Consider the following 27,582-nt stretch of genomic DNA (forward strand, 5'->3'; position numbering starts at 1 on the left):
TGATAATGGGACTCAATCCCAGGACTCCAAGATGATAACCTGAGCCGATGGCAGTTGCTTAACCAACTGAGCCACCTGGGCATCCCAAAAATAAATTTTTTAGAAAATTAGAATCCTACTCTGCCAGAAACGAACCTAAAACGTGGTGTTTGTTCCCCTGATTGTGTCAAGGTAGTGCACCTGTGGCAGTTTTCAACACTTTTTATAGTTACTTAGTACTGAAAAGTTTTATACCTAATGTCTTTCTTTGATTACAGTGCCCATTTATCTCCCATCAGCATCTTACCAGCCTCTGCGGAGTAAGTAATATACTTGCAGAAGACCATTTTTTTTTTTAATTTAAAAATATTACTTCACTGTAGAAATAAAAATCATGTATTTATTAAATAAAAACATGTTTAAAAATTGTAAACTTATTGTGCTTACCTTAGGGGAAGGATTGTACATAAGGGAGTGAAACTAGTTAATATTTTTATGTACTGCAATAGGAACAAATGAAGAAGGAATGCATTGCCTAATATATAAAATAAAGATTGAACTTTCTTCAGATGATTTTTTTGGTCTTCTGAAATGATTGAGAAATGTCATAGATCTTTTTTTATTAAGTTTTCTTTGAGAAGTAAACTTCATGTAACAAATGTTGACAGGACCCCTAGAGTTTCTTTGATTTAGCTGAATGTTGACAAATTATTTTGCTTTATACATGTAGCTTTAAAAAATCTGTTTAAATGGTTTTTCTGTAGAGGAGCAAGGAACGAATTACTGGGACAACTGATCTTTCCCACCTTAGTAGTAATAGTGATATGATTGATTTGTATGATAATTTCTTTTAAAAATTTAATCCATTATCATGTATTCCTTTTATGTGTTTCTTTTTTTACTCTGGTTTACCCATTTAAATACCTTGATAATTTGTTTTATTACTCACGTTTTAACATTTGTAATTATGTGGCCAAATACACAGGGTGACTGCTTCTCACTAACATGTGTTCTGTTTTATAGCATTTTAGAAAGAACAATTAGAGCAGCTGTGGAACAGCACCTTTTTGATCTGCAGAGCAGCATAGATCATGATCTTAAGAATTTACAACAGCAGAGTCTGGTGTGTAATAACGAAGCAGAAAGTTTTAATTGTGATGGTGAAGGATCTAATAACCAGTAAGAAACTTTTTATAATGTTTCACTATTATTTTTCAGAAATATAAAATTGTTTTAATTGTTTTATCTTTTAAAAACCATAATTTACTTAAATAATGGGATCTCGGGGATTTCTGAAAGTGTGTGTGGAAAGTGACTTTGTATATATGTTGCATATATTCACTTAACATTGAAAATCTAAATCATCCATTATGGTAGTAGACATTAAATCCAGTACTGCCAGGTTTTCCTTCCTGAACATCAGTTGAAGTAGTGAGCTTACCTCACTATGTTGTATGAAGAATAACATTAAAAATACGAGACTCATACTGTGTGCCACACATGGTCACACCATGAGAGACATGAAATGGTCTAGACAGCTAGGTGCAGGGAGAACAGATTGGCATCACTCATGTTGCATTTACTCATTGAGTGAAATGGTGAACAGAATCATCCTTTGCTATTAAATTTTATGCCAGCTACTACCCTGCTGCCCTCCCTACGTACTTTTTTTTTTTAATAGTTTAGCTGTTAATAGTTGAATTTTGTATTAGTTAAAAGTACCTATGTGTGCTTTGTGATTTGTGATTTTCTTCCACTCTTCATCTGACTTGTTACCTTTAAGTGGATGAAAGGCCTTATCTCCTTTCCTGTTACCTCAGCCCTGCACTTGAGGGATATATAGGTGCCTTTCTTTGAGACCATAATACAGTGATTTTATAGTATTTAGTTACCAGATTTTATTTGGAGGACAGATGAGAAAGATGGATCCAAGTTTGGAGGATTCATAGGAGGTTAAAAAAAAAAAAGATTATTGTGTAAAGCGTTTTTTCCTTTCTTTCTTTCTTTCTTTCTTTTTTTTGAAGAGTTAGATTTTTTTTTTTTTAAAGGCCAAGTTTGCGTAGTACACTAGAATAGCTATTAAATATGAACTGAAACTGAAAAAATTAATGGATCTGAAAACCAGTGGTTGCAATATGTTTATTTTAGGAATACCATATTGTACAGCTGCAGGTGTGCTGTATATCTGAATAGATAGATGGCAGCACTAGCCTGTGCAGCTCTATGGCCCTGATTTGTAGTGCTTTGAAGGCATGATTAGAACTGATAAAACTGGGTTAACATAGGGACTATTTGGGCTGAATATGAAGGAAAAAAGCAGCATCTGAAAAAAAAATAATGTAACTAGAAGTTGGAAATTGTGGAGAACTGTTTCAAAGGTTATAATTAATATACATAGATTCCTTGGTGTTTGTCTTTAGCTTAGCTAGAGATCCTGAAACCCATGCCCATGCTCAATCTTATTTTTATCTCTGGGAAGTAACTCATGTTCCTTCATTGATGGTGGTATTGTCTCTGTAAACAAAAGCCTGCTGCAGTATTTTGCATATTCTAAATTATGTAACATGAAAAATCTGAAGTAGGAAGCTATTCCTATCATGCTTAATAAGGTGTTGGACATTATCATGTCTAGTGGTAGACTTGTATTTTAATTGGAACAGTTCATTATAATTGAGAGTATGCATTTGTAAGGGAAATTATTTTGATACATAAATTATTCTTTCAGCCATTCATTTGTTTTTGAAAATTTTCAGAGAGAATAACAAAGTAGTTTGAATTCCTAGAGAGACAAAGATAAACTGAGTGTGTTTAATAATCTAATTTGGCAAAATAAAGAAAGTGTGAAGTTTTATGAAAAGGACACATTTTCTTTAACAAGTGAAAGTTTCAGATCATTATTGATACTTATTTATTTAAAAGGCATTACATATTTAACATATGGCCTGATCCATTTTTTTAATCTTCATTACTAGGGTTGATATTGCTGATGATATTATTAATGCCAGTGAAAGTAACAGAGACTGTTCAGAACCTGTGGCTAGTACTAATTTAGACAATGAAGTTATGCAGCAAGATTTTGTATTTGAGGATGAAGAAAATAACCAGGTAAGAAATGCAAAGACTAAAATCTTTGTTTTAGGTTTGCTTTATGTGTTCCTTTTTTAAAATTTTATTTTATTTATTTATTTGACAGAGATCACAAGTAGGCAGAGAGGCAGGCAGAGAGAGAGAGAGGAGGAAGCAGGCTTCCTGCTGAACAGAGAGCCCGAAGTGGGGCTCGATTCCAGGACCCAGGGATCGTGACCTGAGCCAAAGGCAGAGGCTTTAACCCACTGAGCCACCCACGAACCCCCTTATATGTTCCTTTGGTATTAGAAGCTGACACATACTTGTCTTGATAATAAATCCTGAGAGCATACATCCTGTTAGTAAAGATCAGGAACCATCACTGGGTTGGGAATTAGATATAAAATATTGAAGAATATTTGCCTGGAAGGAAACAAATTATGATGTTATCTGAGGTTGTTGGTAGTATTATGGTTGAATTTCATTCATTTTAAAAGTTTTTCTCCTTTTTCCCAATTTTTTCTGAAGAATGCTATCCTAGGGGAAAAAAATCAGAATTTAAATTCAAAGTATGGTTTCTGCTGACTGTGTGTTGCTTTTGCACCATTGGAAAGCTGAAAAATTCAAGTCAAATCATTGGATGTCAGGGACTGTCTGTATATGATTTGCAAGTTTCTCTAAAGGTTGACTTTTCATTTTGTTGATGGTTCCTTTGCTCTGCAGAATTTTTATTTTGTTTTATTACTATTTTTTATTTTAGCTGTTCTTTTTTTAAACTTTTTATTAACATGTAATATATTATTTGCCCCAGGGATACAGGTCTGTGAATAGTCAAGCTTACATACTTAGCAGCACTCACCATAGCACATACCCTCCCCAATGTCCATAACCCAACCACCCTCTCCATACCCCACTCCCCCCGTCAACCCTCAGTTTGTTTTGTGAGATTAAGAGTCTTTTATGGTTTGTCTCCCTCCCGATCCCATCTTATTTCATTTTTTTCTTTCCTACCCCCCAAAACCCCCACTTTGTCTCTCAAATTCCTCATATCAGGGAGATCATATGATAATTGTCTTTCTCTGATTGACTTCTGTTGCTCAGCATAATACCCTCTAGTTCCATCCATGTCTTGCAAATGGCAGCATTTCATTTCTTTTGATGGCTGCATAGTATTCGTGTGTGTGTGTGTGTGTGTGTGTGTGTGTGTGTGTGTGTGTATACCACCACATCTTCTTTATCCATTCATCTTTTGATGGACATCTAGGTTCTTTCCATAGTTTGACTATTGTGGACATTGCTGCTATAAACATTTGGGTGCACATGCCCCTTCGGGTCATTACATTTGTATCTTTAGGGTAAATATCTAGTAGTGTGGTTGCTGGGTGGTAGGGTAGTTCTATTTCCAACTTTTTGAGGAACCGCCATGCTGTTTTCCAGAGTGGTTGCACCAGCTTGCATTCCCACCAACAGTGTAGGAGGGTTCCCCTTTCTCCTCATCCTTGCAAGTGATCGTCATTTCCTGACTGGTTAATTTTAGCCATTATGACTGGCGTGAGGTGGTATCTCATTGTGGTTTTGATTTGTATTTCCCTCATGCCAAGTGATATGGAGCACTTTTTCATGTGTCTGTTGGCCATCTGGGTGTCTTCTTTGCAGAAATGTGTGTTCATGTCCTCTTCCCATTTCTTGATTGGATTATTTGTTCTTTGGGTATTGAGTTTGATAAGTTCTTTATAGATTTTGGATACTAGCCCTTTATCTGATACATCACTTGTGAATATCTTCTCCCATTCTGTCAGTTGTCTTTTGGTTTTGTTGACTGTTTCCTTTGCTGTGCAAAAGCTTTTGATCTTGATGAAGTCCCAATAGTTCATTTTTGCCCTTGCTTCCCTTGCCTTTGGTGATGTTTCTAGGAAGAAGTTGCTGCGGCTGAGGTCGAAGAGGTTGCTGCCTGTGTTCTCCTCAAGGATTTTGATGGATTCCTATCTCACATTGAGGTCTTTTATCCATTTTGAGTCTCAAATTTTTGTGTGTGGTGTAAGGAAATGGTCCTGTTTCATTCTTCTGCATGTGGCTGTCCAATTTTCCCAACACCATTTGTTGAAGAGACTGTCTTTTTTTCCATTGGACATTGTATCCTGCTTTGTCAAAGATTAGTTGACCATGGAGTTGAGAGTCATTTCTGGGCTCTCTATTCTGTTTCATTGATCTATGTGTCTGTTTTTGTGCCAGTACCGTATTGTCTTGATGATGACAGCTTTGTAATAGAGCTTGAAGTCTATGGAATTGTGATGCCACCAACTTTGGCTTTCTTCTTCAACATTCCTCTGGCTATTAAGGGTCTTTTCTGGTTCCATATAAATTCTAGGATTATTTGTTCCATTTCTTTGAAAGAACTTGATGGTATTTTGATAGGGATTACATTAAACGTGTAGATTGCTTTAGGTAGCATAGACATTTTCACAATATTTGTTCTTCCAATCCATGAGCATGGAACGTTTTTCCATTTCTTTGTGTCTTCCTCAATTTCTTTCATGAGTACTTTATAAGTTTTCTGAATATAGATTCTTTGCGTCTTTGGTTAGATTTAGATTTATTCCTAGATATCTTATGGTTTTGTGTGCAATTGTAAATGGGATTGACTCTTAATTTCTGTTTCTTCTGTCTTGTTGGTGTATAGAAATGCAGATGATTTCTGTGCATTGATTTTATATCATGACACTTTACTGAATTCCTGTATGAGTTCTAGCAGTTTTGGAGTGGAGTCTTTTGGGTTTTCCACGTAAAGTATCATATCATGTGCAAAGAGTGACTTCTTCTTTGCCAATTTGGATGTCTTTCTTTCTTTCTTTCTTTCTTTTTTTTTTTTTTTTTTTGTTGTTGTTGTTGTTGTCTGATTGCTGAGGCTAGGACTTCATAGAACTATGTTGAATAGTAGTGGTGATAGTGGACATCCTTGCCATGTTCCTGACCTTAGCAGAAAAGCTCTCAGTTTTTCCTCCATTGAGAATGATATTTGCAGTGGGTTTTTCATAGATGGCTTTGATGATATTGAGGTATGTACCCTCTATCCCTACACTTTGAAGAGTTTTGATCAAGAAAGGATGCTGTACTTTGTCAAATGCTTTTTCAGCATCTATTGAGAAGATCATAGGGTTCTTGTTCTTTGTTTTATTAATGCATTGTATCACACTGATTGATTTGCGGATGTTGAACCAGCCGTGCAGCCCTGGAATAAATCCCACTTGGTCATGGTGAATCATCCTTTTAATGTACTATTGGATCCTATTGGCTAGTATTTTGGTGAGAATTTTCGCATGTGTGTTCATCAAGGATATTGGTCCGTAATTCTCCTCTATGATGGGATCTTTGTCTGGTTTTGGGATCAAGGTAATGCTGGCCTCATAAAATGAGTTTGGAAGTTTTCCTTCCATTTCTATTTTTTGGAAGTTTCCAGAGAATAGGAATTAATTCTTTAAACGCTTGGTAAAATTCCCCTGGGAAGCTGTCTGGCCCTGGGCTCTTGTTTGTTGGGAGATTTTTGATGACTGCTTCAATCTCCTTAATTGTTATGGGTCTGTTCAGGTTTTCTATTTCATCCTGGTTCAGTTGTAGTAGTTTATATGTCTCTAGGAATGCATCCATTTCTTCCAGATTGTCAAATTTGGTGGCATATAGTTGCTCATAGTATGTTCTTATAATTGTTTCTCTTTGGTGTTGGTTGTGATCTCTCCTCTTTCATTCATGATTTTATTTATTTGGGTCCTTTCTCTTTTCTTTTTGATAAGTCTGGCCAGGGGTTTATCAATCTTATAATTCTTTCAAAGAACCGGCTCCTAGTTTCGTTGATTTGTTCTGTTAATTTTTTGGTTTCTATTTCATTGATGTCTGTTCTGATCTTTATTATTTCTCTTCTCCTGCTGGGTTTAGGCTTTCTTTGTTCTTTCTCCAGCTCCTTTAGGTGTAGGGTTAGGTTGTGTATTTGAGACCTTTCTTGTTTCTTGAGGAAGGCTTGCATCGCTATATATTTTCCTCTCAGGACTGCCTTTGCTTTGTCCCACAGATTTTGAACAGTCGTGTTTTCATTATCATTTGTTTCCATGAATTTTTTCAATTCTTCTTTAATTTCCTGGTTGACCCATTCATTCTTTAGTAGGATGCTCCTTAGCCTCCATGTATTTGAGTTCTTTCCAAATTTCCTCTTGTGATTGAGTTCTAGCTTCAGAGCATTGTGATCTGAAAATATACAGGGAATGATCCCAATCTTTTGGTACCTGTTGAGACCTGATTTGTGACCCAGGATGTGATCTATTCTGGAGAATGTTCCATGTGCACTAGAGAAGAATGTGTATTCTGTTGCTTTGCGATGGAATGTTCTGAATATATCTGTGATGTCCATCTGGTCCAGTATGTCATTTAAGGCCTTTATTTCCTTGTTAATCTTTTGCTTGGATGATCTGTTCATTTCTGTAAGGGGGTGTTAAAGTCCCCAACTATTATTGTATTATTGTCGATGTGTTTCTTTCATTTTGTTATTAATTGGCTTATATAGTTAACTGCTCCCATGTTAGGGGCATAGATATTTAAAAGTGTTAGATCTTGTTGGACAGACCCTTTGAGTATGATATAGTGTCTTTCCTCATCTCTTATTATAGTCTTTGGCTTAAAATCTAATTTATCTGATATAAGGATTGCCACCCTAGCTTTCTTTTGATGTCCTTTAGCATGGTAAATTGTTTTCCACTCCTCACTTGAAATCTGGAGGTGTCTTTGGGTCTACAATGAGTTTTTTGTAGACAGCATATTGATGGGTTTTGTTTTTTTAATGCATTCCAATACCCTGTGTCTTTTGATTGGGGCATTTAGCCCATTTACATTCAGGATAACTACTGAGAGAGATGAATTTAGTGTCATTGTATTGCCTATAAGGTGACTGTTACTGTATATTTTCTCTGTTCTTCCTGGTCTACTACTTTTAGTCTCTGTCTTTGCTTAGACGACCCCTTTCAATATTTCCTGTAGAGCTGGTTTGGTATTTACAAACTCTTTTAGTTTTTGTTTGTCCTGGAAGCTTTTATTTTTTTATCTTTTTTTTTTTTTTTTAAAGATTTTATTTATTTGACAGAGAGAGATCACAAGTAGACAGAGAGGCAGGCAGAGAGAGAGAGGGAGGGAAGCAGGCTCCCTGCTGAACAGAGAGCCCGATGCGGGACTCGATCCCAGGACCCCGAGATCATGACCCGAGCCGAAGGCAGAGGCTTTAACCCACTGAGCCACCCAGGCGCCCCTGTCCTGGAAGCTTTTAATCTCTCCTTCTATTTTCAATAATAACCTAGCTGGATATAGTATTCTTGGCTGCATGTTTTTCTCTTTTAGTGCTCTGAGTGTATCATGCCAGCTCTTTCTGGCCTGCCAGGTCTCTGTGAATAAGTCTGCTGCCAATCTAATATTTTTATCGTATGTTACAGACTTCTTGTCCCAGGCTTCTTTCAGGATTTTCTCTTTGTCATTAAGACTTATAAGTTTTACTATTAGATGACGGGATGTGGACCCATTTTTATTGATTTTGAGGGGGGTTCTCTGCACCTCCTGGATTTTGATGCTTGTTCCCTTTGTCATGTTAGGGAAATTCTCTACAATAATTCACTCCAATATACCTTCTGCCCCCCTCTTTCTTCTTCTGGAATCCCAATTATTCTAATATTATTTCGTCTTATGGTATCATTTACCTCTTGAATTCTCCCCTCGTGGTCCAGCAGTTGTTTCTCTTTTGCTCAGCTTCTTTATTCTCTGTCATTTGGTCTTCTATATCACAAACTCTCTCTTCTGCCTCATTTATCCTAGCAGTAAGAGCCTCCGTTTTGATTGCACCTCATTAATAGCTTTTTTTATTTCAGCTTGGTTAGATTTTAGTTCTTTTATTTCTCCAGACAGGGTTTCTCTTTTTTGAGCCCAGCTAGCACCTTGACAATTGTCATTCTGAACTCTAGATCTGACATATTACCAATGTCCGTATTGATTAGGTCCCTAGCCTTTGGTACTGCCTCTTGTTTTGTTTTTGTTGTTTTTTTTTGTGGTGAGTTTTTCTGCCTTGTTATTTTATCCAGATAAGAATATATGAACTAGAGGATAAAATACTAAAAGGGTAACAAAGACCCCAGTAAAATGTGCGTTAATCAAATCAGAAGAGACCCCAAATTGTGGGTTGAAGAAAGGGGGTTAAAGTAGTTCAAAAAGAAAAAGAAAAAAAAAAATGTATTAGACTGGTGAATAGAAAAGAGCCACCCTCTTGATTTTTGGGAGTATTTTGATCTCTTAGAAGAAACCTACCAAAATTTTAAAGAAAGAAAAACACACACACACATATACATATATATATATATATATATATATATATATATATATATATACACAGACACACACATACACACATATATATACAAAAATAAGGGTAAACACGATGAAGGGATGGAATATGACTGTATTGATGAAAATTTAAAAAACATTCTAAAAAAAGGAGTTGATAAGTTGGTTGGGAAAAGAAAGAAAAAGAAAGTGGAAAGAATTTGTTCAGGCTGTGCTAGAACAAACCCTGTGCTAGATTTAGGGTATGTTTTGATCTATTAGAAGTTGTATCCCACAGGGCGCCTGGGTGGCTCAGTGGGTTAAGCTGCTGCCTTCAGCTCAGGTCATGATCTCAGGGTCCTGGGATCGAGCCCCCATCAGGCTCCTTGCTCAGTGGGGAGCCTGCTTCTCTCTCTGCCTCTGCCTGCCTCTCTGCCTGCTTGTGATCTCCGTCTCTCTCTCTCTCTCTCTCTCTCTCTCTCTCTGTCAAATAAATAAGTAAATAAAGTCTTTAAAAAAAAAAAAAAAGTTGTATCCCAAAATTTTTTAGAAGAAAAACCCTGTATGTATACAAAAGATAGTTAGATACAATGAAGGATAATATATGACTATAATAATAAAGGTTCAAGAAGATTTTTTTTAACAGAAAGGTATTTTTAGATAAACTAGTTAAAAAACGTTAAAAGAGGAAAGAGTAAAAGTTTAAAAAATTAGAATAAGAAAAAAATAAAATTAAAAAATTTAATTAACTTTGCAAGACTAAAGAATCATGGGGAGAAAGCCATGAATTCTATGCTTTGCTTTCCCCTCCTCTGGAATTCCGCTCTTCTCCTTGATCAATGAGCTTGGTCTGGATTTTTTTGCTGATCTTCTGGGGGAGGGGCCTGTTACAGTGATTCTCAAGTGTCTTTGCCTGAGGCAGAATTGCACCACCCTTGCCAGGGGCGGGGCTAAGTAATCTGCTCTGGTTTGCTCTTTTGAGCTTTTGTTCCCTGAACGCTTTCTGTAGAGCTCTGGAGGACAGGGATGAAGATGGCGGCCTCCCAATCTCTGGCCTGGGGGAGCCGAGAGCTTGGGGCCCCACTCCTCAGTGCTCCCTCAGAGAAAAGCGCTCAGTCACTCCTGTTTCCCTGGTGTCCGGCTGCACTCTGAGCTAACCCGGCCTGTTACTGAGTGTTTCTGTCTCTGGCACATAGCCCCGTTTGGAGTCTCCAAGCCCAGCAGATTCCTGCCGCTCTTGCGGGGGGTGGTTTCCCCGGGATCTGCCACTTGCGGGGTCCATGCTCAAAGAGCTGTGGCATGACTGGGCCACGGATCACAGTTTAGGGTAACCCCGAGCTGAGAGTTCACTCCTCTGCTCTGTCTCTGTAGCCGGCTTCCCTGCTCTAATACCTGCGAGCTCTGCTACACTCAGACACCCCTGATCCTTCTGTGACCATGCTGTCCCCGAGAGGGCTTCACCCCTGCTTAGCCTCTCGAGTGATGTGCCTCAGTGGAGCAGACTTGTAAAAGTTCTGATTCTGTGCTCCGTTGCTCTGCTGCTTGCCGGGAGCCAACCCCTTCCCCTGCAGTCTATCTTCTTGTTACTTCGGATTCACTTCTCCACAGGTCCTACCTTTCAGAAAGTGGTAGATTTTCTGTTTCTAGAATTGCTGCTCTTCTTCTCTTCGATCTCATGTTGGGTTTGTAGGTGTTTGGAATATTTTGATAACTCTCTGGCTGAACTCTTGCTAACATCTCAGCCTGCTACTCCTCCTCCACCATCTTGACTCCGCCTCCTCCTCCTCAGACTTTTCTTATGAGGACCTGATGGTTTTGGGAAAGAGAAGGTAGGAAGAGTATGGACTGTTTTGCTAGCTGATAATTTAGAAAAAACAAGCTCTTTTCCCCCATATACAAAGGAATGAATGTTTTGTATAGAGTGAATTCTGAGGAAGTAAAACGTAGTTTCTCAAAAAAGTATGTTTCTTTGTTAAATTGAAGTCTGGATATACTTTAATACCTCTTTTTTTTTTTTTTCTGTTGGGGAGTAATGTAGAAGATAACTCTCCTTCTTATTCTGCATCTCATCTCCTTCTTCACTGCTGGAGTATCAGTGTATCAGCTTTGTTTTCTGTTGCAGCATCTTTTATGTTGCCTCCAATTTTTTTTTTTTTTAACTACTTTTCTGTATTCGTTTTAAGAATTACGTTGCCCAGAGGCACCCGGGTGGTTCAGTTGTTTAAGCAGTCTGCCTTCAGCTCAGGTCGTGATCTCAGGTTTGTGGGATCAAACCCTGCATCAGGCTCCCTTCTGAGTGGGGCATCTATTTCTCTCTCCTGTTGCCCTTCCCTCTCCCACTCGTGCTTGCATGCGTGTGCTCTCTCTCTCTCCAATAAATAAATAAAATTTTAAAAATTATGTTGCTTAAATCTGGCTAAAAAGCATGTGGGTATTACAATCAGTCTTTAGATGTATTTCATTTTTTTTCATAGTGTATTGAATTGTAGGTTAAAGTTGGTGATGTAATAGTGTGCTTTTATAATAGAATTTTATGTTTTTCTTCTAAGCTATTTGATTCTCTCATAGTAACTGTAACATAGGCAAGTTAAGTGATTGTTATACTCTTATTTGTGAAGGAAAGGTAGAGCTGGGACTTGAACCTGGTTCTTTGAATAAAACATGAAGACTTATTTTAAATATTGGATCTAGTAATGATTATTTCATGGGCCCATATTTAAGAATTTAAAGTTATCTTCTAAACAGAAAGGTTGCTGAAGTCTGATGTGTAGATCAGTGGTTCTCACAATTTGAGTCTCAAGACCTCTTGATACTCTTTTTTTTTTTTTTTTTAAGATTTTATTTATTTATTTGACAGAGAGAGATCACAAGTAGGCAGAGAGGCAGGCAGAGAGAGAGGAGGAAGCAGGCTCCCTGCTGATCAGAGAGCCCGATGCGGGGCTCGATCCCAGGACCCCGAGATCATGACCTGAGCCGAAGGCAGTGGCTTAACCCACTGAGCCACCCAGGCGCCCCAAGACCTCTTGATACTCTTAAAAGATATTGAGTATCCCAGAAAGGTTTTATTTACATAGGTATATTTATCAGTATTTACCACATTAGAAATTAAAATTGAAAAATTAGAGAATGTTTATTAAATTCACTCAAGGTACTGTAAATTTTTTTTTAACTTAATAAAAAGTTATATAAAACACTTTGTGCTTTGAGGAATGGTATTGTTTTACATATTTACAAATATTGTTACTGCTTGTCTGTCTTAATAAAAGTTAAGTTGGTTTCTCATACCTGCTTCTGCATTCAATCTATTACTATAAGTTCTTTTGTTTGAAGTACATGAAGACAAGTCAGCCTCACAGAGATATATAGTTGGCAAAGGGAGAATTTAATAGCTTTTTCCAGATAGTTATGAAGTGTCTTTCATATTAAAACTGGACAAGTGGTAGTTTTTTAAGAATCTAGCTGTCTCTTGATTTCAGAGGTGATGATCAGAAACATTGAGAATTTTATGTAATTCGTAGTAATGCACGGGATATTTGTATTAGACTCAGTCAGTATCTGTTTGGGGAAGGAATAGGGATGGGATGGTGTCACTAGACTCATTAGAAAATAGGGGGAGTGTTCGTATGTGTTTCTGAGGTTTACAGTTGTTATTTCGAGTATATATAATAAAGGGATCTGGTGAATCAAATGATTCCTCTGTTATCTGCTTGGAAGTTACCAACTTAACCTGTGGCTGAGAAGAAACAGAAGGAGCAGTTGGCAGGTGGGACCATATGGCTGTCCTTTTTGGAGGAAAGAATTCTAAGGACAGGAAAGGAATGTGATAATATGAGCAGTACTTCTTACCTAATAGTGTAGTGAGTATGCAGATCCATTTTATACACATGCACACACATGCATATGCCTCAGGTTTTGAGAAAGATAAATTACTATCTTGAAAAAGAGATGCCAACACCTGTAGACTCTTATGAAGAATTAAAAGGGGGCATTTGATTAACTTGTAGTCTAATACCGTGATTTAGGTTGGAAACCTCTTCTCGTACATGAGTGTTGGGAACTCCGTTAATACAGCAGTTATGTTCTTTTTTGTCAGTCTGTAGGTATACTGTTAGAGCCATGCAGTGACCACGGTGATAGTGAAGATGGCTGTCTTGAGGGGTAAGCATTTTCTTTCATTACTCAATCATTTTAAAAATTGGAGCCCTTCACAGATTTGGGAGTGAGATTTTTAGATGGCTTTATCTATTATACCTTTTTGATAATCTGAAAAACCAGTTCCTTGTTTAATGGTAAGCATAAAGCATATTCATAAATATTCAGAGGGGCTACAGGTTCAGACAGACATAGTCATAACTTGGAAAACATTCGGAGGGAAGAACAGAGCCTTCTTGGAGACACTCCAAACTTTCAGTTGATTTGTAGAACAATTGGGACTTTATTGATATTCTGAATACACCTTTCAGTGAGTTAATTCATAGTCTTAGAACTGTGGATAACTAACTGAAAGATTATAGCATATTTGTTTTACCAAATTTTTACAGGATATTTTTGTTCCCTTTCCAGCTGCTTCTTGGTGTATCCCAGTATAGTCTTACCTCAGTTTCTGCTTCCTTACCTCCTTGGCCAGCAAAAATGGGAGGGAGGTACTGAGGCAATCGGTATTTCAGTCATATGTAGTCTCCATAGATACTCGATAGATACAGTACCTTTGAGCAGAAGCTTTCTAGAATATTTTAAGTCAGTGAGTAGGTTTTGGGTCCTGTTACCCTTTTTCTGATTCTTTGAGACATTGCCAAGCAGTGTATTATGACTTTCTTAGGAAAGATAATTTGATATTCAGAAAACAAATTTACAGTGAATGCAGACTAGATTGTAAATACTGAGGATTCTCAAACATTACTGATTTGGTGGATAGCTTGTTGGTGAGGGTAAACTTGTGTTAATGCCATTGTCTCTCTTAATTGTGAGTAGGAAACCTGTTCTCTGAGGGTAAGTAAATTCTTTGGAGCCATGTCTCTGGAGTGTCTCCATACTCTGAAGGTCCACAGATTTCCTGCTTACAGCAGTTCCTTGTGCTTCCTTTCAGGAGGCAGGAATGATCCTCTTCCAGCCCAGGGAGTATTGGAGCTATGGGCTGAAGATATAAGATAAACAGGCATCCCCAGAATGATGACATCTGGATTTGGTAGAACAATAAGGATCCATTTAGTGAGGACTCAATCTTTTTGGAAAAGCTCTTTCCTCTTCAACTTGTGTATAGGTTAGCAAACTTGTTTTTAGATCCAAAGAGTTCCTTGGTTAGATGGATTACATTTTGCATGCTTAACACTCATGTTTCTCAGATTTAGGTGATTGGGTCTTTTGTAGTCTCAAGGTAGAATGTAACTCATTCCACCATTTGCTTCCACTCTAAGCAAGGGAAGGCCTTTGAGCTTGCCAGGGAATTTAGTTCATTTCTCATGCTCAGCAAGAACAAGGTAATTACACATGTGAGGAGAAGACTTGCCTTAGTTAGATCAAGACCTGTCTTCCCGGTACACACTATTAAGGCAGGGTAGAAGCAGCATCTCTGTGTACCATTGTAAATTGCCACCATATCTTTGGGAAGAAGAAATTTCCCACAATAGCTACAATGCTAACCTACTGTAATGCCAGATGCTCTGTTGACTGGTCAAATAGGGAGAGATCATTTTTGACAGCTTGCTCTAATATTTGTTCTAAATAGGGGTTCATTTTTATGGGGGGTATAAGAGGTGAATTGAAATTTTTAGAAATTTCCTTTTTATATCTTACCATTATGTTTTGAGGAAGGAAAGGTTTAGAAGTAGTACCTTGTTCTGATTGTGATAGAACATAATCAGATTTAAAATATAGGACCATAAAAGAAAATACATATAGGACCATCACTGTACCTTTAAAAAAAATCTTGAAAAGAAAGTCCCAGAGTGGGGGATAATAAAGCTATTTGGTTAAAACTAATATTTGCTTTACAAAATCTTTTCCATTATACATTCAACCCTTTTGGTTTCTATTTACTGTGGATTTTAGTTTTACTTTTAAAATGTTTTTCTTTGTGGGGGGGACGGTTGTGTGGGAGGGTGGAGAATGTTACTTAAATTTTCTAAACCTGAAGTAATTCTGTGGATCTTTTCAGTAGTGTGTGATTTTCAGACATAGGGCTCCAAAGAATGGGCATATGTCCAGTTGTCATTTTCTTCTCTCATATTATAAATGCTAACTATAAGGGGAAGAGAAGAATCTAGGTAAGAAATGTGCAGTGATAGTAACCTACTTATTCTTAAAACACTAATAGCTGTACTTGTATTTTTAGGAAAGAATATGTGTCATTTGACAGTGATACATTGTCACACTTGATTCTGGTAAGATTTTTTTCTTAATGGTTCTTAAAATGTGACTAGGTTTAATCCACCAATTATTGTATCTGGTCTTTAACTCTTGGGTTGAATAGGTTTAAAGGAGATGTAAAAATAGAATCTCTTGCCAGATATTTTACAATTAAGCAGCGACTTAATTTGTCACTTTTGGTTACCAGTAACTTGGTTATAAAAACATTTTCCTGAATTTGGGATCCACACTTTGTCTATCAGTAGTATATAGTATAAAACTGCAAATGTGTGTTTGAAAATAGTTTGGATGGTGGGAGTGGGACAGCTGAATATATAGGCACAATAGTACAGTAATGGAGACCATACAAGGATATATGCTGCTTGTTTTTAAGCTGAGTGAGAAAAGCTTTGTGGTTGTGAAATGTATTCTTTATTTTAAAATACAGGATTCTAGTAGCAAGATATGTGATTTGAATGCCAACACTGAATCAGAAGTGCCAAGAGGTCAGAGTGTTGGTGTTCAAGGGGAAGCAGCATGTGGAACCCAAATTCCACATTTAGATCTGAAGAATGTCTCTGATGGTGATAAATGGGAAGGTAATTTTAGCCACACGTTATTTTCCTGATACCGTTATTTGTAACTGAAATTACCTAAAGCAAAATTGAGACTATTGCTCTTTTCTGGACAACCTCACTCATTTTGGCTTTCTGTTCTCTCACGTAAGAGGAGTGTGTGAGTGTTTTTACTCAGATGCACTAATGAGATTGTAGGGCAACTATGTCATATGAACTAGAAGTTCTTAGCTGATCCATTAGCTTTGAAGGTGAAGTTAGAACTGATTAAAAAAATAAAATGCCCCAGGATAGGCTTTTGTAAATTGTTAAACCAGGTTTAAACCAGTCTTGGAAAATCTCATATGTTAGGGCTTCGGGATCTTACCACTTTAAGTAGAGGGATTATATGTAACTACATTTCCTATATGATCATTAGGAAACTTTTTTTTTTTTTTTTACCCCAGAATGATCTTTGAAGGCATTTCTAAGCAAACACTGTACCATATCCCTATATCTGTGTATTAGATTATGTAAGCATGGGAACAGAGTCTAATAGTTTTTACAAAGGAAAAAAGTTGAAATTCAAAAAGCAAGGCACCTGTGTGTGTGTATATATATACATTTATTTGTCCAAACTCAGCAAATGTGTACTTAACACTTGTATTTCATTGTATATAAGTTTTTTCTTTTTTTAATCAAAAGATGCAATACCTAAATAAATATCAAACTCCAGTGAGTGATTTACATGCTGAAGGGTTTATAGGGAAGTATATTATTACCTGCAGTTTACTTTGAAATCCATGAAAAAATAAGATGGTTAATGGGGTGGATAATTGTTACAAAGCAAATACAGTAAAATGTTAATGGTTGAATCTAGATGATTGGTGTATTGATCAATGTTCACTGTGAAATTTTTTCAAGTTTACTGTATATTTATAAACTTTCAAATGTTGGGGGTGGGGGGATGAAAGTCAACAACAGATTTGAATTTAGGAGTCCTGTATCATACACCTTGCTAGGTAAGGAGACATTGAGACAACTCGGGAATCTTCCAAGTTACTTATTTGTGCACTTGGATGAAGTTCCCTCCGTTATCTTATCCTTGGCAAGTTAGCTAATGACGTACAGTGGTAGTAACAAGAATTGCAGTGCTAGTACCACAGGCTCCTTTTGCTACCTCAAGTCTGCTCATTTGATCACAACTGGAGTTTATTTATTTTTCAAGGTATAGCCAATTTTTTTTTAAAGCCCCAGCCAAGTCATTGTCTGTGCCAATCTTTATTGCTGTCTCTCCACCCCCTTCCTTTTTTTTTTTTTGGTTCTAGATGTTTGGCATGCCTAGTGGCATATTATGTGTCTTAACTTAGATTAAATCAGGAAGTTGTCTTTCTTTTGCTTTGTTCTGGGTTATTTAGGATGTTTGGAATTTATGAAGATGCTCCCCAGAATTAGGGGATATGTTAACATCCTGGTGGCAGAAAAGATCAACTGTCCCTTTCATTTATTTATCCTGACATGGTCACTGAAAAGAAGTGGTGGTCATCAGAGCATCCCTGGAGCCAGCCATAGTAGGAGAGGAGTCTCTGAAAGATGAGGTGGGATTCTGACAGAGGGCTGATGCTTCTCCGTTTTGGAGGACGCAGATAAATAGACCTTCATAATCTTTGGCCTGGGCGTTCTGATCTTAAGTTTTAAGCATAGAAGAGCACTTGTTTTCCATTGTCTGAGGAGGTAAGACTTTCTGTGTTCAGCTTCAACTTTCTGGAGGCTTACCTAAAGTGAATTTAATGCTGGGCTCACTGTTTCCCTGTCAGAATCCTCCCCTTACAGCTTGTGGTATGGAAAGAAAGTAACTATAGACCTCTGATTTTCAGTGCCTCAGCTCACCTGTTACAAACCTGGCTCAACAGCTGTGACAGATCCACATAGGCCTCGTGCTGACTTTTATAGGAATAGGGGTCAGTGACTTTCAGAGAACTGGTGGTAGTAGACATTTGAGTGAACTTCTCAGCCATGAACCCTGCATGTGCTTAGAAGAGTGGCTGTTAGCAGAATATGTTTTTCCTTCCAATTTGCCACCAATATACAAAGATTGATTTTCTATATCTAGGAATTAGGATGTTCTAATGAAAGTCTTCTGTAAGAGGCCAAATTATTTTAGACCCTAGATACCTTGGAATCAGAGATCTACCTTGTTTGATGTGACTCTTAAAAGAGAAGTGGGGTCACTCCAAATGGAAGCCCACCTCCCTCTTCCTTGATGTGTGGGTTTTGTGTTTTGTATTGCTCAAGGGACGGACAGCAGGATACAGTTGCCGAGCAGGTAGCACATGGCCACCAGTGGTATGAATTTGCAGCAGCTGGTCAAAAACTTTTGGCTTTTAATACAAGTCGACAATAGCTTTCCTTCAGATTCTCTCCTGCTAAAACTCTTGAAAGAAATGCAAGTAGGATCTTTCCAAAGAGCAAAAAACTAAGGGAGGTATTTTTCTGTCAAATCAATTAAATTGCAGTCAAATGCTCTACCACTGAGCTATACCCCCAAATCAATTAAATTGAAACATTTCAAACAGTACTTGGTTAAGAGTTTCCATTTCTTCAGTTTTATGTTTGAGTTTTAATAAAACAGCACTACTTTGATTTTTTTGCCTTGTTTGCTGAAATGGAAATATATGTTTGTGTTTGTTTTTAAAGTTTGGTTAGTAGTAATTTATTTGAACAAAGTTTTTGATCAGAATGCCTAACTGGTTTTAGGGAAATGTTTTGGTATCTTTGGCTTTGTGTTAGTTATGTGTATGGTTTGTTCTGACTGTGCTGTGTGTTCACTTTAGTATTTTTTGCCATTTTTTCCATTTTATTAGCGTCATGCCCTATCACTTTTCCCCTCATTGATTTCAAAACAATGCATCTGCAGAGAGATGGGGAGGGTAAGTATGGTTAACCATAGTTTAGTTTTTTTGCCTTTTGATGGTTCACTTTGTTTGCCTTTTTATGAGCCCTTCTCCTGCTGTCCCCATATATTAGGAAAACGGTTCTGGGTTAAAAATGATACCCAGATATAATTGTTTTTGTTACTTCCCTCTTAAAACAGGTGATTTCTCACAAAATGCTTATTACCAGTTATTTGCTGGGAAGCAGGTACAAGGGTTGCTTTGAAAATCACTTTATTGCTGGGTTTATTGTGGGATTGCACGCTTTGTACCCAATTTTTAGTTATCAGATTGATCGGGGCTTTAAAAACTCACTAAATTATCTTACCACCCTGGAAAAATTATGTAGTGCTTTCAGTTGCTAATATAAACTTAAATTTCTAAAGTAGCAATCTTTTCCTATTGTGTGAAGAAAAAGAAAATACCAGTCTTGATTTTTGACACTGTCAAACCATCTTTGCATCCAAAAATACTTAAAAACTCACTTTTGCTATTGTTAATATGATGTCATACATTAAAGTTTTAAAAGAGTCTCATGCTCTACCGACTGAGCTAGCCGGGCACATACATCAAAGTTTTAAATTGTAGTTATAAATAAAGTTAATATGTAGATGGAAAAGTATTTCCCCTTTTTGGATTCCAGTGATACTTGTATTTTTGTATTTGGAGTATATTTGTGGATTGTATATGTTCTATATGTAATCAAACCTTAACATGGGCACAGACATCAAATAAATTGACGTGGGTTCATTTGAGAACATACAGGATAGCTCCAGTAAGATAAATGTGCTTAAGATCTAGCGCTGTTAAATTTTGTCCTGATAATACTGTTGAGTGTTTAATTACTCAGATATATAGTGAACATAGAAAATCCTGTAATAGAAAATATCAAACACAATTTAACGTTCAGGGCCGGGTGCTGTCAGGTGAGTAAGCTGCTCATTTGGAAATGTTAAGAATTCTTTTGGGGTCAGAGAGCTCCATTTGGTGTGTTGTGAGTAGCGTGGGGAATAGCTTCCTTCCAGTTTTAAGATAGTCGCTTGACAGGGAGTGATTCACCTGGCAGCTCTTGAAGACGGTTTTGTGTTTATTGTTTATAAAACAGCACTTGAAAAATAATATCTAATATAACTTTAAGAGCTTGATAGTGTCCTTTCTTGCTTTGTGACTGGGTTCACAAATTTAAGGTATAACTTCTATGGGAAAATGGAACTCTGAGCAAAAGAAAAAAGCACGGAAAATTAGAAACTATAGTAGGCTTTATGAAGATCCTGTATCCCTTGTTTTTTTTTTTTAAAGTATATAATAAATATCATATGAGCCACTACATAATGATATGATTTAAAGAAAATATATCTGATAGTTGTGTGACTTTTTTTTCCATGCAGAACCAAGAGACCCATGGTACCATTCTTTGTGTTTGTTTTACAGAGCCATTTCCTGCTTTTAAGTCTTGGCAGGAAGACTCTGAGTCTGGAGAAGCTCAGCTCTCTCCACAAGCTGGAAGAATGAATCATCACCCCCTGGAAGAGGACTGTCCTCCAGTATTATCACATCGTAGTTTAGATTTTGGGCAAAGCCAGCGTTTCCTACATGATCCAGAAACATTGGATTCCTCATCTAAGGCACTTTCTTTTACTAGGTACATTATTTTTATATACTTATGAGAGGCGATTCTTATGTCACCAGATCCTTTGCAAGATTTAATCCTTCAGACTTAGAATTCAAAGCTTTTCCCCCTCTATCATGAAAAATGTTTTTGTAATTTTTTGGTGGGGGCTCATAAATTCTGAGTTCATGAGGTGTAGGGGTTTGCTTTCTATTAGACTTTCCACACAGTATACATAATCATTTTTTCACCTATTACTGAAATACAGAACTCTGGAAGGGAAGCAGCAAGTGGAACTCACCAATTCCTCATGTTTATATTGTCAAGATTTTAAATTGATTCTGAATGTCAAAACCTTTCCTTTGCAATTTTTTTTTTTTTTTAAGATTTTATTTACTTGACAGCAAGAGAGGGAACACAAGCAGGTCGAATGGAAGTGGGAGAAGCAGGCTCCCTTCAGAGCAGGGGAGCCTGACGTGGGGCTCGATCCCAGGACCCTGGGATCATGACCTGACCCAAAGGCAGCCAGGCAGCCATCCAGGCGCCCCTTTCCTTTGTAATTTGAATACAAAACAGATTCTAAGCTGGGCATCTTTGTTTCATTTCTGCCTTTGTCTAAACAACTTTTGAGGGATTATATATTGTTTTCAGCAGTACTTGTGTTAGCTAATGGTGTGGTCTCTAAAATTATAGTGTAAGGTTTTGTTTTGGGTTTGGGTTTTTTTTTTTTTCCCCACTACCTGTCCTTTAGTTTTAATTTTTACTTTAAAGATTTGCTTCTTGGAAATGGCGTGATGTTATATCAGGGTGATAAGAGTCATAGTGTTGATAACTTGAAAAAAATTTTTTGACCAGGTAACTTTTTTTTTTTAATATAATTGACATACAATATTCTCTTACTTTCAGGGTGCCTTTCTAGCTTAGTCAGTAGAGTGGGTGACTTTTGATCTCAGGGTTGTAGGTTCAAGCCCCACTATGCGTATAGATAAAACTAAAAAACAAAATTTTAAAAAATTATTTTGGTTTTAGGTGTACATCATAGTAATATGATAGTTTTGTACATTGAAATGAACCCCATCATAGATCTAGCTACCGTCTGTAATAACTTGAAATTTTAACTAACACTCTTATTTTAATTCAGGATTCGAAGATCATCCTTCAGTTCAAAAGATGAAAAAAGAGAAGACAGAACACCGTATCAGTTGGTCAAGAAACTTCAGAAAAAAATTAGACAATTTGAGGAACAGTTTGAAAGGGAAAGAAATAGCAAGGTAAATTTATAGCATTGTCCAGGGTTTGGCAGATATATTGGAACTGGGAAGAGGTTCTTTGGAGAGCGTTAGTCCATCTCTTCCCTTAGATAATGAAGTTGAGGTGTGCAGAGAAATAGTGATCATGTAGATCTGAGATTATATAGATCCTTAGCTGCCTCATTTCCAGGCCAGTGTTCTTACCAGTGGATCTTTATATTTTAATCGGCAAAAAGCTTGTATAATTTTTAAAGGAAATACTTTACATTAACAAATCATGTTAATGCTATTTCTGCTTCCTCAAAAACCACAAATAGCAAGGGGTGATGGGAGAGGGAAGGCATGGGAGGGAGGGGGACAGATATTTATAATTGGAACATATGAAGTAGAAAAAATCTTATACTTTGAGTCAGAAGACCTATCTCCAAATCTGGCTTTCATCAGTTGCTAGATTCTGCTCTGAGAGAGCTTTACTTGATATTCTGTTCTGTCTACTTCATATAAGGTAAGATGAAATAAGGATTGAATGAATTGTCTGCTGTGGGAACTGTAATATATTACTTGGGCATCAGTTAACAGTTATCGCTTACCACAGAGGTGTCCATGTTCCTTAATTTTTTAGCCCTCCTACAGTGATATTGCAGCCAATCCAAAGGTATTAAAATGGATGACAGAGCTTACCAAACTGCGGAAGCAAATTAAAGGTAGAAAATATATCATTTTTATAATATGTTTGCTTTAAACAGATTTTTTATTCTCATTATTATAGTATTCTCATTATTACATGAAAATTGTATGAATAATTCTGTGACATGAATTAATATTGAGAATTATATTCTATGAGAATTATGGTTATAATTTTTGATGATTTTTAAATCTGAGACACTATTTGGCAAAAATAAAAGTTTCCTTTTGTTCTTTTATTAGTTATTGCCAAAGTTGAAGTACTCTATTCTTATATATGCCTTTCTGGTGTTTCTCTTAGTCTTTTGAAAAGTGCCCTAGATTGTATATTCATAGGTGATATTAAAAAGTTTATCTGGAAAAACAGTTCAAATATTAAGCAGTTTTGGTTTTGGTAAGTATTTCATTAAGAATTTTTGATAGGTATTTACGACTGTCACAATAAACTGTTTATACTACAGAGACTAAAATTTGTAAGTCTTCTTTAAAGAAAAACTAGGTCTGTGTTCCTGGGTATTGGCCCAGTATAGCAGCTGCTAAGTTATATTTACTTTATGGGTGTTTAATCAGCATGCTTTTTAGTATTTGTTAATACTTACAAAATTATCTGTGCCAACTATGGGTTTATAACGTGGAGCATCACATTTTGGTCTATTCATTTGAATTTATTCAACAAAATTTTTACTATTATTAAGCACCAAGTACTCGTAGACATCTGAGTCTACGTTGCTGGATAAGACCGTTATTTGTCCCTGTGGTCATTGAGTTCACATCCTTGGGTTAAAATAAGTTTCCTTACCTCCTTAGAATTTTCCCCTCTAATTCTATTCAGCATTTCCTTGTTTAATGACAATTTCCAACTGTCTGTGAAAATTATTACCTTGAAAGTGTTACCGATGGGTGTATTAAATTGACAAGCACTAGTCTCTTAACTAATTTTCCAATTTTCTTCCCCTTTTATTGTCTCACAGTTCATTCTCTATGTAGCAGCCAGAATTATCTTTTAAAAAACTCTCTTAACTATCATCAGAGCCCTCAATGAACTTCCCTTTTAACTTAGAATAAATCCTTACAATGGAGAGAAGTAGTGATCGTGTAGGTCTGAGGTTATATAGATCCTTAGCTGCCTCATTTCCTTGCCTACTGTGCCCTTAGTCCATTTTATCACATTCCACTCTTCATTTTCTGTTCCTTAAACATGCCATGCTTCAGGGCCTCTGGACTGGCTATTGCTTCAGCTGGGGAGGAATGCTCTTCCCCTAAGTCTTCTATGCTCCATTAGCTGCTGTTTCTTCCATGTTCACCTAGGATGTCCCTATCTCAAAAAGTCCTTTTTCAGTCCATTAAATATAGTTGCTGTTCCCTAAAGTACATTGCTTTTAGCACTGTGACAACATCCTGTGTTCGCTTCTTTATAGCACTTGGCATTCTTTGAAATTATTTTGTTTTTTGGTTTTTGTTTTTATTTCCTTGAATATATGCTCCATGAGAACAGGGACGATGTCTGTTTGTTTACTACTGTACCACCAATGCTTACCAGAAAATCTCACTTTATGGTAAGGCTTTCTATGAATTACCGTTAAAAGAATGAATGGAATAGCTTGCCACATACAGAATTTCAGTATTTCATGTAACCTTGAAATACCAGAGCCTGTGTGCTGTTAATGTCTACTTTCTTGTTGTATATCTTGCTTATTACTCTTTGCATCTTTAACAAAATCATTATTACTGATCTGTGTGTCCTCTTGCTTCTGAAATGTAGATGCAAAACACAAAAGCTCTGATGGAGAATTTGTACCTCAGACACGCCCACGTAGTAACACTCTTCCAAAAAGCTTTGGCTCGTCTCTGTACCATGAAGATGAAGAGAATGAAGATGAATCCAGGGTCATTCAGAAGGAGAAGAAGCCATCTAAGGAAGCAACACTTGAACTTATTCTGAAAAGACTGAAAGAAAAACGTGTTGAACGGTGTCTTCCGGAAGATATCAAAGTAATCTTGAGCTATGCTTTTTACCCAGACTAGCCTTTAGAATCCCTGAAAAGAAGTACCCCAGTGGCATAGAGATTGTAGGTAGTCTTACTGGCCTGAGTCTGATCCCCAAGTTTATAGGTAAACAACATGTTTTTATCTGCACACCAGAAATGACCAGACTTTCTGGGAGTGAATCACAGTAGTAAAACTAAGGGGCACCTGGCTGGCTCAGTTGGTAGAGCATGCAACTCTTGATCTTGGTGTTAGGAGTTCTGAGCCCCACATTGGGTGTACAGATTACTTAGAAATAAAATCTTAAAAAAAAAAAAAAAATGTAAAACCGAAAAAGCTAGAATCCTGATCTGTTCATTTTTACTTGGACAGTTGGCAAAATGAGTGTATAAAGAGCCTAAACATAACTGAGCTTGAATCTCGGCCTTGTGTCTTGATACTTACAGGTATTGTGCTGTTAGCTTTTGCCAGGCTCTGACTCATATTATTTGCATTCTGCCCCTGAGTCCCTTCAACTGTCTAATGACTTAAAGGGATGTGATTATGTCCATTAAAATACTAAGACAGTATGGTTGTTGTGAGGATTGAATAAATGAATATTTTTGAAAAACCATTACTCAGAGCCCATGCCTAGGGGAGTCCTGGTCAAAAGCATTTGGCAACCCAATTTATTTATTAAATGAGGTCTGCTGGGAGAGTACAGAGATGGTCTCATGTGAACTTTTGTCTAGGCAGTGATGAACCCTGATGCTCATTCCTGCCTTGACAACAGAGTATACCTCTTTCATGATTTAAATATTGGATTGTTTGTCTCCCTTGAATAGGGCTAGATTAGAAATTTTGATCACTCCCTTCCCTCAGCTTTTTTATTTTTCAGTTTTGTGTCAGATCAACCAACCTCCTTTCCCCTCTCTCCACCCCTTTTTCTAGAAATGATTTTGATTGGATTAGCTTTATTCAGATACTTTGTCCTAGGTTTAAGGTGCAAGCTTGACGTTGAAAACATAGTGTTTTACAGTTTACCCCTAGCTGTCCTGTACTGGATTTACATAATCTAAAGTTATATTTGTTATAGGAAGATATCCAGTGATTTTTTTTAACCTCTGTTCTACTCTGCTGAGAAACAGGGCAGTATCATCTAATCCTAGGAATGAGAGTTTATTTGGTCTAGAATCCAAAGGGTATTCTGTGGAACATTGGTTCATTGGGATGTTAAAAGGTGGCCAGTGAAACAAAGTGGGAAGGTTCTTTGGGCAAATAAAGTTGGGATGTCCTTCCTCCTCTTTAATTTAGAGTACTAAAAGGTAGGAGGTGAGTATTGCAGTGTAAAGAAAGTGTCATAGGAAGGGAAAATGAGCCCATAGATTAGAAGTCTAGGTCACACATTGGCAGTGTTGTACTTTTTCAGGATCTTTCCATTATACTGCTGTCAGATTTTAATTGTTTAGTAGAAATACTGGTTTATGTGACAAAAAGAATTTAAGTAACTTACCCAAGGTTACTAAGCCGGTATTCATAATTTGTTCAGATAAAATAGAAGTAAGCCACCAAAGAGAGTGGATATCTACTTACTGGGAGACCAGATTTTACAAGAGATTGAAAACTACTGTCTGTAAATTTGTAAGGAAAGGCTGTATTTCTTGTTAGCCTACGCTGGAGTGGTGATGGGCTGCCCTTTCACCCTAATTCTTTACATTGTGAGATTGAGGAACATAATCATGGTGCCAATGAGAGTGTTTTGTTTTGTTTTGTTTTGTTTTTTCTTTTAAATTCTAGAAAATGACAAAAGATCATTTGATAGAAGAGAAAACGTCTCTCCAAAAAAGTCTTCTTTACTATGAAAGTCAACATGGAAGGCCGGTAAATGTCTCTTTTGCTAAAAAGATTTGATTTTCTACCCTAACAAAGAGCACAAATTTCTTCAGTGGCCCACATCTTCAGAGCTGCTTTATAGAGCATTGCTTCCTCCGTTTAGGAGATTGTCTACTTATTTAAAATAACTTCTTAAAATTGGGAGAAAGTCATGTTGCTTAATGTTTAAAATTTCTGATGACTTGGTAATTTTAATTTTTTTACTTTAGGTGACCAGAGAAGAAAGGCACATCGTGAAACCTCTCTATGAGAGATACAGACTTGTAAAACAGATGCTGACAAGAATTAGCATCACTCCTGTTCTTGTGAGTAAAACACACGAAGATTTGTCTAGTTCATTTTACCAAAACTTATCCTTTAAAAAATATATTGTGTTGGTGTATTGGAAAAATATACAGCTAAGGTAGCAAGAATTGTATTTGTAAGGTGAGGTTACTGCTTTTAAAAGAATAGGCAATTAATCAGTGCCTACCTACCATCTCCCAGGCACTTGTAAAAGTGTTTTATGTATGTCATTAAATGAAGAAGATGTCATTAAATCCTGACAAGTCACAACAGGTAGCAGAAGATAGCCTCAATTCACAGATGATGAAACTGGGACTGAGGAGTGATATGCCCAGCGTCATCTACCTCGTAGAATTAAACAAACAAACAAACATATTTCAGACCCTGGCATAGTTTGTTTCAGTTTAAATTCTTGTGTTTGAAAATACATCAGTTTTATGATGGCTGTCATGAAGATTTAATTGCACAATCTAATAAAATGATTTTTTTTAGTTCATCTTTTTTAATGAAGTATCAAAATAATGCTTTTTTACATTTGTGTACATTGTTAGAGAAAAATGAAAACTCTTAATACTTAGGTGCAAATTAAGTGCTTTCTCCAAATTAACCAGTAGGTAGTAGGACTCTAGATTTCTTTCAGGCTCAAATAGAAAACAGCATGTAGCCCATTCTGA

The 27,582-nt window shown here is 36.8% G+C and overlaps 1 protein-coding gene across 4 annotated transcripts in view; it reads left to right on the top strand.

Annotated features, from left to right (window-relative positions):
* The window catches only part of LOC111141297 (family with sequence similarity 13 member B), a 57,247-nt gene that overhangs the window by 21,087 nt on the left and 8,578 nt on the right, over nt 1-27,582 (top strand). For 2 of the 4 annotated variants that reach the window (XM_022493751.1, XM_022493753.1), the window contains 13 exons: nt 258-299; nt 1,003-1,158; nt 2,952-3,084; nt 13,484-13,548; nt 15,722-15,770; nt 16,184-16,334; nt 19,154-19,219; nt 20,654-20,864; nt 21,973-22,102; nt 22,704-22,785; nt 24,528-24,757; nt 26,528-26,611; nt 26,833-26,928. In XM_022493751.1, coding sequence (XP_022349459.1) covers nt 258-299; nt 1,003-1,158; nt 2,952-3,084; nt 13,484-13,548; nt 15,722-15,770; nt 16,184-16,334; nt 19,154-19,219; nt 20,654-20,864; nt 21,973-22,102; nt 22,704-22,785; nt 24,528-24,757; nt 26,528-26,611; nt 26,833-26,928 — 1,495 coding nt within the window. The remainder of the gene's footprint in view (nt 1-257; nt 300-1,002; nt 1,159-2,951; nt 3,085-13,483; nt 13,549-15,721; nt 15,771-16,183; nt 16,335-19,153; nt 19,220-20,653; nt 20,865-21,972; nt 22,103-22,703; nt 22,786-24,527; nt 24,758-26,527; nt 26,612-26,832; nt 26,929-27,582) is intronic. The other 2 variants (XM_022493752.1, XM_022493754.1) reach the window with 1 other exon arrangement.

This window comes from Enhydra lutris, unplaced genomic scaffold (genome assembly GCF_002288905.1).
Source record: "Enhydra lutris kenyoni isolate GAN:26980312 unplaced genomic scaffold, ASM228890v2 scaffoldscaffold5, whole genome shotgun sequence".
Classification (NCBI taxonomy): Eukaryota; Metazoa; Chordata; class Mammalia; order Carnivora; family Mustelidae; genus Enhydra; species Enhydra lutris.